At 41.7% G+C, this 13,591-nt stretch overlaps 1 protein-coding gene across 1 annotated transcript in view; it reads left to right on the forward strand.

Annotated features, from left to right (window-relative positions):
- Positions 1-13,481, forward strand: part of LOC139550366 (integrin alpha-6-like) — a 36,953-nt gene extending 23,472 nt beyond the window's left edge. Inside the window, exons 7-24 of the mRNA XM_071361226.1 lie at positions 610-803; positions 3,071-3,293; positions 3,435-3,524; positions 3,619-3,680; positions 3,901-4,070; positions 5,999-6,136; positions 6,456-6,568; positions 6,653-6,812; positions 6,921-7,004; positions 7,090-7,169; positions 7,259-7,336; positions 7,459-7,561; positions 7,696-7,872; positions 8,071-8,169; positions 8,264-8,374; positions 8,540-8,638; positions 8,727-8,852; positions 10,851-13,481. Of these exons, the coding sequence (XP_071217327.1) occupies positions 610-803; positions 3,071-3,293; positions 3,435-3,524; positions 3,619-3,680; positions 3,901-4,070; positions 5,999-6,136; positions 6,456-6,568; positions 6,653-6,812; positions 6,921-7,004; positions 7,090-7,169; positions 7,259-7,336; positions 7,459-7,561; positions 7,696-7,872; positions 8,071-8,169; positions 8,264-8,374; positions 8,540-8,638; positions 8,727-8,852; positions 10,851-10,925 (2,182 nt within the window). The 3' untranslated portion in view covers positions 10,926-13,481. The remainder of the gene's footprint in view (positions 1-609; positions 804-3,070; positions 3,294-3,434; positions 3,525-3,618; positions 3,681-3,900; positions 4,071-5,998; positions 6,137-6,455; positions 6,569-6,652; positions 6,813-6,920; positions 7,005-7,089; positions 7,170-7,258; positions 7,337-7,458; positions 7,562-7,695; positions 7,873-8,070; positions 8,170-8,263; positions 8,375-8,539; positions 8,639-8,726; positions 8,853-10,850) is intronic.
- Positions 13,482-13,591: the final 110 nt, after the last annotated feature.

Below are 13,591 nucleotides of genomic sequence, written 5' to 3' on the forward strand. Positions count from 1 at the left end.
ACAGAATATCATGGTCAGTTTCTCTCTCTCCACAGTGGAGAGTATCATGGCTTCTCTCTCTCCACAGTGGAGAGTATCATGGCTTCTCTCTCTCCACAGTGGAGAGTATCATGGCTTCTCTCTCTCCACAGTGGAGGGTATCATGGCTTCTCTCTCTCCACAGTGGAGGGTATCATGGCTTCTCTCTCTCCACAGTGGAGGGTATCATGGCTTCTCTCTCTCCACAGTGAGGGTATCATGGCTTCTCTCTCTCCACAGTGGAGAGTATCATGGCTTCTCTCTCTCCACAGTGGAGAGTATCATGGCTTCTCTCTCTCCACAGTGGAGAGTATCATGGCTTCTCTCTCTCCACAGTGGAGGGTATCATCGCTTCTCTCTCTCCACAGTGGAGGGTATCATGGCTTCTCTCTCTCCACAGTGAGGGTATCATGGCTTCTTTCTCTCCACAGTGAGGGATATCACAGGTTATCTCTCTCCACAGTGAGGGATATTATGGCTTGAGCCTCTCAGATGATCTTTGAGATGAGACAGTTAGTTCCTTGTTGAGACGACATCTTTCTCCGTTTCTCTGAGTCATCTCTCTCTCTCTCTGTCTCTCTCTTGCTCTAGGTGGCAGGATATCGTGGTGGGAGCCCCTCAGTTCTTTGAGAAGGATGGAAAGGTGGGCGGAGCTATTTATGCCTATATTAACAAGGGCGGAGTCTGGAGTAAGCTCACGCCCACCAGGATAGACGGACCTCAGGACTCCATGTTCGGATTGGCTGTAGAAAACCTGGGAGATCTCAACCTGGACGGTTATCAGGGTGAGGGGGGTATGCATAGCGGTGGGAGGTATGGTTGCTGGGGGTGGTGTAGCACCCCCTGATAAATTGAAATAATTTTGGCAAAATGATTTCAATCTGAACAGACATAAATCAAATAATTCAAAATATAACACAGAAGAGCATAATTTAAAAGAAATAGCTGTGGATTAAGTTTTATCACAAGCACTTACAGTCTGGAAGGCCACAAGTTGGGCATCAGACAGGTCAAATATAGAACAGCTTGTTGCGTTGTGGCCATAGATATAATCCATAGTAGGATTTTGGAACCTCTTACCCTGCCACTTTGACTGTTAAACTCACTGGTACACCAACATCGGATGCAGTCCTGACTTGAATGGGGACTGCCATCTATGTGTTATATTTCTATGGTTGGTTGCGGCTGTCAGTTTGCCTTTCACAAATTTCAAAATACAATCGTGAGAAAAACGTGGGTCTACCGTTTTGAAAGCAAATGCCTACTGCTGGAAAGAGAAGACTAATATTTCTGTAGAAGCTAACTATTTTTTTCTCAACAACTTTTTGAGCAATTCTGAGTGAACAGCAACTTATCTTGAGATATTGGCACAAGTGCATCGGCTATCACCGGTGAGTAGACTATGCTGACTTCATCTTCATCATTGGGTGAGTCAGTGTCACTGGAAAGTTTATTTTGTAGCCTACTGTAGCCTATACTATACACACTATACACCATATATCAGGGTTTCTGTTAGGAACGTTTGGCACCGGACAAATGACTGGGAAGATTTTCATTCATCAGACATTTGAGAAATGTACCTGTCATCCATATGTGTTGAGTGCATAACCCATTAGGGTGTCCACCCACACAGCCAGCGCCATCAATAAACCAGGGATGTTGGCCAAATGAGCCACATTACATCCTTACAAGCAGCCTAGAACACATTTTTAAAACACTATTCGTTGTGTTTCGATGTGTAGCATATCCAAACAACACCAACATGCTGTTCTTTAGCTTTGCCAGATACAGTAGGCTACTGCGTCTGCTATACAGATATAGGCATACAGAAGGAGGCAAATTCATTATCTTTCGATCATAATATTATTTTTATAAAGATAAGCATTATATTGTTAGATTATGGAAGTAACTCTGGTAGGCCAAAAACATTCTCCCTCACCTTAAATGAATGTCAATACATTGTTTATAGGGGAAATAAAAGCAGGGTATTATATCTCAGCAAACACAACATTAGTTTACAGTTGGAACTTAATTTGGCCCAACAAAATGAAACAGAATGAAACAAAACACTTGTAAACTGCTTTAAACAAGACAGGCTAGTGCCTACTTAACCTTACAAATTACAACAATAGGCTAATGATATTTATTTTACAAAAGGCCTACTTATAACCCATCTCAAACTAAATATCGAGCACACAGATATATAGGCATACAGAACGAGGCTAAAGGAGGCTTATTCGTAATTTTTTAAATCAGAATAAAAAAATAAAAAATCTAAGTATTATATTGTTAGATTATAAGAATAAGAATAATTAGCTAATGTGGGCCTAAAACATTCTTCCTCACCTCAAGTTCAACTGTCGGAGTGAGTTGCCGTCATAGGCCTGCAGTATAACAGGCTAATAACCACACCAAACCTTCACCAAAGCTTCTAAACTGTATTAACAAGAAAGGCTAGAGCATAACATACCCAAATGACAGAAATAGACTAATGATATTTATTTTACAAAAGGCCTACTGATATATCTTAAGCTAAATAAGGAGCATACAATTGAAAACACAGATCGAACTTCATTTAGCCAACAAAAATGTCTCAACAGAATGAAACAAAACACGTTTTGAATATTTAAATAACTGGTTTAGATTAATGAATAGGCCTACAAAAATAACAATGATATTCAATAATAATAATAATGAAACAAATGATTATAAATTGCATCCTACCTGAAAAGTGAGTTGCACAGTAGCCTGCATTTGGCCATTTGTGTGTTAAAAAATAATAATTAGCTAATGTCTTCAAACATGTCTATGAAGTAGAACTGCATGACATGTGTTTCTAAAAGGCCCTTTTTTCAGACCCTGTTGAAACATGTTCCTCATATGTGGAAATCCTAAAAATGCAGCTATGTGTGTGTGTGTATACACATGTCTGTCTTTGCCTTTGTGTGTGTATGTAGACAGTGTGTAATCCTGACTCTCTCTCTCTGCCAGACATTGCTGTGGGAGCACCATATGATGACAGTGTGTAATCCTGACTCTCTCTCTCTGTCAGACATCGCTGTGGGAGCACCATATGATGACAGTGGGTCAGGGAAGGTGTTCATCTACCACGGCTCAGCTCAGGGCATCAACATCAAACCGGCACAGGTGTTGTCAGGGGTGCCATGGAAGACGAGGTTGTTTGGTTATTCTCTAGCTGGTAACATGGACCTGGACAAGAACTCCTACCCTGACCTGGCCATAGGGTCCCTCTCCGACTCTGTGTTTGTCTACCGGTAACCATGGCAATTGATCATCTATTAGTCATCTACCCCACAATGTTTTGTTTTAAATACATTCCATTTGTTATACTTTTTTTTGGGCCACTTTCTTGACCTTTAAACATTTGACACTGTGACCCTGTGATGTTACTCCAGAGCTCGGCCAGTCATCAACATCCAGAAGGTTGTCAAGACAACGCCAAAGGAGATTGATCCAACTAAGAAGAACTGTGGCAACAACATTTGGTAAGATTGCTGTGTGTGTGCTGTTCATCTGCATATGGAAAAGTATAAACAATTTAAACCATATTCATAAATACTCATGACTTTGTGTTCCCAGCTTGGAGGTAGAGGCCTGCTTCTTCTACACAGCCAACCCTAAATCCTACAACCCCAAACTGAGTAAGACAACACCTTTTGTGTTATGATTTCAAAATAAATAATTCAATGGGCTTTTAATGCTTTAGATCAGTATGCAATAGTAACTGTCCCTCTCTTTCTCTACCTTTCTCTCTTCTCACTTCCCCCTCTCTCTCTTTTGCTCTCTCTGTCTCTCTCTATCTCTCTGTCTCTCGCTCTCTCTCTCTATCTCGCTCTGTCTCTTTCTCTCTCCCCTCCACAGCGGTGGCGTACTCCTTTGAAGCGGATGCGGAGCGTAGGAAGAAGGGTCTTCCCCCCAGAGTGACCTTCTCCACACGTTCCAGCGAGGACCATGACTACGAGTCCACTGGTGTTCTCACCCTCAGTGAACAGGGCAAGAAGGAGTGTATCACTGCCAAACTCACTCTACAGGTACTGCATCACAACTCTCACTGCCAAACTCACTCTACAGGTACTGCATCACAACTCTCACTGCCAAACTCACTCTACAGGTACTGCATCACAACTCTCACTGCCAAACTCACTCTACAGGTACTGCATCACAACTCTCACTGCCAAACTCACTCTACAGGTACTGCATCACAACTCTCACTGCCAAACTCACTCTACAGGTACTGCATCACAACTCTCACTGCCAAACTCACTCTACAGGTACTGCATCACAACTCTCACTGCCAAACTCACTCTACAGGTACTGCATCACAACTCTCACTGCCAAACTCACTCTACAGGTACTGCATCACAACTCTCACTGCCAAACTCACTCTACAGGTACTGCATCACAACTCTCACTGCCAAACTCACTCTACAGGTACTGCATCACAACTCTCACTGCCAAACTCACTCTACAGGTACTGCATCACAACTCTCACTGCCAAACTCACTCTACAGGTACTGCATCACAACTCTCACTGCCAAACTCACTCTACAGGTACTGCATCACAACTCTCACTGCCAAACTCACTCTACAGGTACTGCATCACAACTCTCACTGCCAAACTCACTCTACAGGTACTGCATCACAACTCTCACTGCCAAACTCACTCTACAGGTACTGCATCACAACTCTCACTGCCAAACTCACTCTACAGGTACTGCATCACAACTCTCACTGCCAAACTCACTCTACAGGTACTGCATCACAACTCTCACTGCCAAACTCACTCTACAGGTACTGCATCACAACTCTCACTGCCAAACTCACTCTACAGGTACTGCATCACAACTCTCACTGCCAAACTCACTCTACAGGTACTGCATCACAACTCTCACTGCCAAACTCACTCTACAGGTACTGCATCACAACTCTCACTGCCAAACTCACTCTACAGGTACTGCATCACAACTCTCACTGCCAAACTCACTCTACAGGTACTGCATCACAACTCTCACTGCCAAACTCACTCTACAGGTACTGCATCACAACTCTCACTGCCAAACTCACTCTACAGGTACTGCATCACAACTCTCACTGCCAAACTCACTCTACAGGTACTGCATCACAACTCTCACTGCCAAACTCACTCTACAGGTACTGCATCACAACTCTCACTGCCAAACTCACTCTACAGGTACTGCATCACAACTCTCACTGCCAAACTCACTCTACAGGTACTGCATCACAACTCTCGAAACTAGTGACTGTTAACAGTCTTTCACCAGCCTTGTAGGTGAAATGTGGACAAGTCTCCTCTAGCCTTTGTCAGTAGTATGTCATTACCATGCAGTGGTGTAAAGTACTTAAGTAATATTACTTTAAAGTACTACTTAAGTAGTTTTTTTTGGGGGGGGTATCTGTACTTCACTTTACTATTTATATTTTTTGCCAACTTTTACGTTTACTTCACTACATTCCTAAAGAAAATAATGTACTTTTTACTCCATACATTTTCCCTGACACCCAAAAGTACTCGTTACATTTTGACAGGAAAATGGTCTAATTCAAACACTTATCAAGAGAACACCCCTGGTCATCCCTATTGCCTTTGATCTGGCAGACTCACTAAACACAAATTCTTAGTTTATAAATTATGTCTGAGTGTTGGACTGTTCCCTTGCTATCCGTCAATAAAAAAAAACGAGAAATGATTTATACTTTAACTTAAATTTTTGATACTTTAGTACATTTGAGCAATTCCATTTACTTTTGATACTTAAGTATATTTAAAACCAAATACTTTTAGACTTTTACTCAAGTAGTACTGGGTGACTTTAACTTTTACTTGAGTCATTTTCTATTAAGGTATCTTTACTTTTACTCAAGTATGACAATTGAGCACTTTTCCCTACACTGTTACCATGTATATCTGATCTGTACTCCGTGTGTCTGTCATCAACAGGAGAACATTAAGGACAAGCTTAGGGGAATCCCCATTGAGGTTGCCGTGGAGATACAGAACTCCAAAAGGAAGAGAAGAGCGCTCCCAGGGCTCACGCCCATCCTCGACTCCAACCAGCCTATCACGGCCAGTGCTGAGGTATCCAATAACAACCGTAACACAGTCTCCTATTAGGCAGCTTTGAGTCACCTACTGTATGTGACAGAGTTATACAACTGTTTCCTGCTCAAAGCCTGTTCCCTCTGTATTAGTATGAGTTTGTGTGATTGGCATGTTGTTTCCTGTGTGTGTAGGTGAGTTTGTGTGATTGGCATGTTGTTCCCTGTGTGTGTAGGTGAGTTTGTGTGATTGGCATGTTGTTTCCTGTGTGTGTAGGTGAGTTTGTGTGATTGGCATGTTGTTTCCTGTGTGTGTAGGTGAGTTTGTGTGATTGGCATGTTGTTCCCTGTGTGTGTAGGTGAGTTTCCTGAAGGAAGGATGTGGCAGTGATAATTTGTGTCAGAGTAATTTACAGCTTCAGCACCGCTTCTGCTACAGAGAAGCCAACAAGGACTTCCATCTACTGCCTATGTGAGTAGAACACATGAACCTGTCACCAACCATCACCTGGGTGAATGGAATCAATGCTGACATAGTCTGCTGGTGTCCTTGCAGGGAGAATGGGGTGCCAGTGGTCTCCCTTAGCGACCAGAAGGACATCGCCCTAGAGATCACAGTGACCAATAAGAATGGAGATGATGCTCATGAGGCAGCATTGGTTGCCTCCTTCCCCTCCTCTCTCTCCTACTCCACCTCCTACTCTGCACCCAAGGCAGTGAGTTACCCCTTTCTCTCTCTCTATCACTCCACTCTCTCTCTCCTTTCCCTCTTCCATCTTTTAGACTGGTACTGAATTGTGATTGGCTGTTGTTGTTGATTGCAGGACAGGCAGGTGTCCTGTGTGGCCAATAAGAATGGCTCTCAGGCAGACTGTGAGCTGGGGAACCCCTTCAAGCGAGACTCAGAGGTGAGAGACACCATCAGCTAATCATGATCACTAATGTGAGTGTGTGTGTGCGTGCGTGCGCTAACATATCACTCTGTTTGTTTAGGTGACGTTCTACATAATCCTGAGTACAGCAGGCATCTCCCTGAACACCACAGAGCTGGAGATAGACCTGAAGCTGGAGACGTGAGTAGAGTACACACTCCTCTGTCATGTCTATAATGAAATAGATATGGATTTGACCAACAGTGCTGATTTGATCTCTGACCTTTCAGGACAAGTGACCAGCAGAAGGTGGGCAGAGTCAAGGCCAAGGCCAAAGTGGTGATCGAGCTGCAGCTGTCCCTCACAGGGTAAAAAAATATTATTTGCCAGCTGCTCACTTTAATGTGCTTTTACACATGAGACCTCCCAACATCTAAACTTCAGTAAGGTGTTGTGTGTGTTTGTGCTCACAGTGTACATGTTTCCCTAGAGTGGCCAAGCCTTCCCAGGTCTACTTCACTGGAGAGGTCAAAGGTGAGAGCGACATGAAGTCAGAGGGAGACATCGGCAGCCCGATCGAGTATGAGTTCAGGGTAAGGATCATGTATTTTTATTTATTTTCATAAACACACAAAAAAATGAAAAAAATACATAAACCAAACTGGATTATTCATATTTCATTATAAACTGAACTGACCTGTCCTTTGATCTGTCTTTTGATTGACAGGTGATCAACCTAGGGAAGCCCCTGAAGACCTATGGCACCGCCTCCCTGATCATCAATTGGCCGAAAGAAACTGTGGAGGGGAAGTGGATCCTGTACCTGGTGAAGATGGACTCCCAAGGTCTGGAACAGATCACATGCTCTCCAGAGAGAGAGATCAACCCACTCACTGTCAAAGAGGTTAGCAAGCACTGGGCGGTCAAACTCTAACACACAGTCAAACTCTAACACACTAACAGTCCCAAGTGTTCATACACAGTCAAACTCTAACACACTACACTAACAGTCCCAATACAGTTAACTCTGTTGTACGATGCTTACCAATGGAAGGTTTGTTCCAAATTACCATGCATCTAACTTCTGTTACACTGTGTTCAGGAGAGTAGGAGTAGCAGGAGGAGGCGAGCTGTAGGGGAGACAGACAAACCTGAGGGAACCATCGCACTGCTGACTGACAAAAGGAAATACACTACTCTGGTAACACAACTCTCCTTCTCTCCCAGTTGATCAATGTTGTTAGTCGTGTACGAGCTACCCTGTAATATGGTGTGTGTGTGTGTGTGTGTTACAGTCGTGTGAGGATGGGGCAAAGTGTGTGGAGATTCACTGCTCCCTACAGGGCATGGACAGTAATGCAGTCATCCTGCTCAGATCTCGCCTCTGGAACAGCACATTCCTGGAGGTAAGACACGCACGCATACACGCACACATACACGCACGCACACACGCACGCACACACGCACGCACTCACGCACACACACACACACACCTCGACACACATCTCTTTGATATTTGACTGCACCTCAATCCCCTGTCCACACTCATGTCCCTCTGTGATTCCCAACAGGAGTACTCTAAGCTGAACTATCTGGACGTGATAGTGAAAGCCTCTCTCAGAGTGGACGGCACAGCTAAAAACATGGTCCTGAGGAACGCTGAGACACAGGTACTTTATCAGTTTCACATTTCAACACAAAACATATTTCACTTTCTTTTACTTTCTATTGATGCTTGATTGATGTTGTCTTTCTCAGGTGAGAGTGACGGTGTTCCCGGAGCGTCGTGTGGCTCAGTACGGAGGACTGCCATGGTGGATCATCCTGGTGGCCATCTTGTTAGGACTTTTGCTGCTCGGCCTGCTGGTCTTCCTGCTCTGGAAGGTAAGACAGCATGGGGGAGCACAGAGAAACTGTTTACAGTATATACAGTGCCTCTGGAAAGTATTCAAACCCATTGACTTTTTCCATTCTGTTACACTACAACCTTATTCTAAAATGGATTAAATAAAAAAAATCCTCAGCAATGTACACACAATACCCCATAATGACAAAGTGAAAATAGGTTTTAAGAAAGTTTTGCAAATGTATAAAAAATAAAAAACAGAAATACCTTATTTACATAAGTATTCATACCCTTTGTTTTTAAGCCATGGATTTCAAATCCCTTAATATTATTGTTGGATCTAATTTTAACAGCTAACATTTCGATGGCAATAATAAATAGATATGCTGATAGCGGACAACCTTGTTTTACTCCTCTTGACAGTTTAAAACTTTCTGAGATATTGCCATTATTTACTATTTTACACCTAGGCTTACTATACATGATTTTAACCCATTTTATAAGAGATTTTCCAAAATTGAAATATTCTAGGCATTTATATATAAACTCCAGTCGTACTTTATCAAAGGCCTTTTCAAAGTCAGCTATGAATACCTGTCATGAGAATGATGTTCTCCAGGTTCATAAACCAATTCGATTAAACTACTCAGTCTGCTAACCAGGTTTTGTAAGATAATGGAATGAAAACAGACAGAGGCCCAGTCTACAATAGTCAAATGTTTATTCACGAGAGCGCTGGTTAGTTGTACAAAACCATTCATTTTATACTAGCTCCTTACGCACATACTCTTGCACACAAACAGAATTCATACGCACATACATTTGCACACAAACAGTAGGTATCCTACGCACACACTGTCCTGCTACCCAGCCGACAAGGATTAGGGACCGTGAGAATCACTCCCTGTCCTTTCCCAAATCTCTCAGTGACCCCTAGCCAAGGTCGGCACCGAATCTTGCTCAGACAGTCTGTGTTTAAGACACTTTAGAGACATATTGTACAGCTTTTATTGTTTTACCCTAATTCTGACTAAAACTACACACCTCATTAATTATACTTTTACTGACTATACCTAAACAAACCCATCAGATAATAAATGTATGATTCTAATCAATTTCATACAGTTATAAGGTTTCAGAGTGGGAATTATTTCATCATTATCTTTCAACATTTAAATGACTTTAACAATACCAGGCCTGGTTCCCCAGATATTTCATAGTGCTCTATTGTTTCCAGTACTTGTCTTTAATTATCTCCAGTGTATCGTCCATGTAAAAAACCTGTCTGATTAGGATGAATAATATACAACAATACCTTTTTAATTCTATGCGCCAAGCATTTAGCTAGAATTTCTGCATCACAACACTGGAGTGTAAGAGGCCTCCAATTTTTTAAATGGACTGGATCTTTACATATACCACTTGGATCCTGTTTCAGTAATAATGAAATCAGACCTTCTTGTTGAAAGCACTTCAAAAGTTTTGTATACTTCCACTGGTATGGCATCCAGCCCTGGAGTTTTCCCAGCCTTAAAGGCTTTAATTGTATCAAGAAGTTCCTCCTCTGTAATTCGGCCTTCACATTCATTTTACATTGTTAATAGGAAAGAAATCCATACAATTAACTTCGGTTAGTGGAGATGGATGAGACTGAAATGAAAACCTATGCTTAAAGTACTTTACTTCCTCTTTCAAAATATAGTTTGGTGAATCATGAGTGACTCCATCATTTTTAACAAGTTCCAGTACATTATTTTTGGTAGCATTTCTATGTTGAAGATCCAAAAATAATTTTAATAATATTCCATCCAGTTTGTATATTTTGTTACTATATTACACGGGATCTTTCTAGAATAAGTTCCTCCATTTCTTTGAGTTTTTCCTCTAACTTACAGTACTCTGAGCCTCTATGGTACAGTTTTTATTGTTATCTATCTATACTGTTAATCCTTCCATTTCCTTTGTTAATGTGGACTCTTTTGACCTAAATTACTTATAATATTTTTTGCACACACTAATGCGTTGCTTCTCTCTAGTGTGGTTTCTTCGGGAAGAAGAAAGAGGATGCCCCACCCTCTGACAAAGAGCGATTGACGCCGTCTGATGCATAAAGAGAGAAAGAGAGAGAAAGAAGCTGTCAGTCTCCAGGGTAAACACATCTAGACCCATCTTCAGTGTACATGCCTGGTGGGGCACAGAGTGGCATGAAGGATGGATGGGCCCAGTGGAACATTGCAGACTAACTCTATCGCAGGAGAGGAAACCGCTTTTAATAAAAGACTGGCAGTAAAGGGGCTCAGCGCTATGAAATCAAATGCAATGCTATGATGATGACTACTATGATGATGGATTGAAATGTTAAGAGCTCAGTTTATAGGTTTCTGTAGAAAGCACTTCAAGTTTCTGCTTGGAAATATCCTTCTTTCCAACTGTTATGGCTGAGTTATGGACTGTCTACATGCATGGCCATCCCGGATTGATGCTTTGGTTGAGAATCATTATGACATGTTCATCTATCACCCCAAAGACCCTGCAGCTCTTTCTCAATCTCTGTCTCTGGTTCTTTGGTTGCTATAGGAACTTCAAGCACTTCCTTTTCCTCTCTCAAGGCTCCTCGACTGCTCTCATTCTGGTTTATAGCATCTTTCTGTTTGTAGGACTATTGGTGGCTCTGTAAAAGCACTTGCAGTGCCATACTTAAAGGGATAGTTCACCCCTAAATCAACCTTTCTCATACGCTTTCATATTTTGAATTCATAAATTCAGTTTGGGGAATGAACTATTCCTGTAATGGCAGTGAGATGTTTAATTAACGCGTGTTCCCAGCTACAACGCATTGCAGATAAAAAAATAAGGAGAAAGACCAACTGGAAATCCTGGAAATGAAAGCCTGCATAACTAGCTGGAATGAGAATGAGTTACTTTAAATGATGGCAGAATGCTGGATCTCCCATTCCCACAGACATTCCCAGAGACACAGAATTCCTACCTAACATTCCACAGTCTTCCTCTAACCATTCCAAGGCTTGTCTCCGCAGTGTGGATATTTGATTGTACATAGAAATACAAAAGGATTGTCAAAAAGCATTATTTGTGGACTTTAAAGAGGGATGATGATGCTACAATAGCAGTTTAGATTAGGTAAAATAAGACACTTGATCAAATTGTTCCTTTTTGGGGATCAATGAAGTATTATCTTGTCTGATTCTATTTTATCTTGATAGTGACATCCATGTTGATCACTGGACAGAAAGAGGAGAGGTTTTTGTTGTGTTCTTCTTGTACATTTTGGGTCAAGAATCCCAGTTGTCTCTCTTTCAGAGCTCTGGACAATGTTTTGTAAATGTACGCCTATGGTATAGGCTGGAGGGTTTTTGTATACATTCTTTAAATTGTATTTTTTTTTAGAGTCTAAGACATTGGGGTGGGGGGGGTGCAAAGTGCAAAACTGACATGGAATTGTTTTAAGATGGTCATACTATGGATGATTTAGCTATTTGATTTTGAGTTTTAGGACCCCTTTAGGAATAAAATATATTTATAAAAAAATATTTGATAAAATATAGATTTTGTCCTTTACTACTAAAGCCCATAGAAACGCATTGAATAACACGTTCATAAATGGAAAAAAGTATAGTCAAAAAATAATGAGAAACAAGGTTTTGAAGTGTCTGTCCTAAATCTAGGAGATAATAAAAACAAACTCAGAATGTTTAGTTTTTTTCACACATTTAACCCCTTTTTGGGGGTAGGCACAAAACTACCTGAATACTTCCATTCATACATTTTATTTTATCTGGTACGAGTTACCTTCAGAAGAGTCCTGTGACGCTTGTGGGGGTCGCAGAGCAAAACAGAGAACACCATCATGTGCGTGAGAGTCTCCCTTTTACACACAGTGGTCATAATGCACTGAACAGAAATATAAACACAACATGCAACAATTTTACTGTGTTACAGTTCGTATAAGGAAATTAGTCAAGTGAAATAAATAAATTAGGCCCTAATCTATGGATTTCACGACTGGGTAGGAGCGCAGCCCTGGGTTGGCCTGGGAGGGCATAGGCCCGCCCACTGGGGAACCAGGCCCAGCCAATCAGAATGAGTTTTTTCCAACAAAAGGGCTTTATTACAGACAGAAATACTCCCCAGTTTCATCAGATGTCCGTGTGGCTGGTCTCAGACGATCCCGCAAGTGAAGATGCCAGATGTAGAGGTCCTGGGCTGGCATGGTTACACGTGGTCTGCGATTATGAGGTTGGTTGGACGTACTGCCAAATTCTCTAAAACAATGCCGGAGGTGGGTTATGGTAGAAAATCTCTGGCAACAGCTCTGATGGATATTCCTGCAGTCAACATGCCAATTGCACGTTCCCTCAAAACTTGAGACATCTGTGTTGTGTTGTGTGACAAAACTGCACATTTTAGAGTGGCCTTTTATTGTTCCCAGTACAAGGTGCACCTGTGTAATGATCATGCTGTTTAATCAGCTTCTTGAAATGCCACATTTGTCAGGTGGATGGATTATCTTGGCAAAGGAGAAATGTTCACTAACAGGGATGTAAACAAATTTGTGCACACAATTTGAAAGAAATAAGCTTTTTGTGCGCATTGAAAAATTCTGGTATCTTTTATTTCAGCTCATTAAACATGGGACCAACACTTTACATGTTGTGTTTATATTTTTGTTCAGTATAGTTTGGTGAAACCGTTCGGACGCTACAGACGTTCTCGTGAGAAGAGCGATTTTCGGGATGTGTCATGGTCTGACAAACAT

Source organism: Salvelinus alpinus, chromosome 23 (assembly GCF_045679555.1).
Source record: "Salvelinus alpinus chromosome 23, SLU_Salpinus.1, whole genome shotgun sequence".
Lineage (NCBI taxonomy): Eukaryota > Metazoa > Chordata > Actinopteri > Salmoniformes > Salmonidae > Salvelinus > Salvelinus alpinus.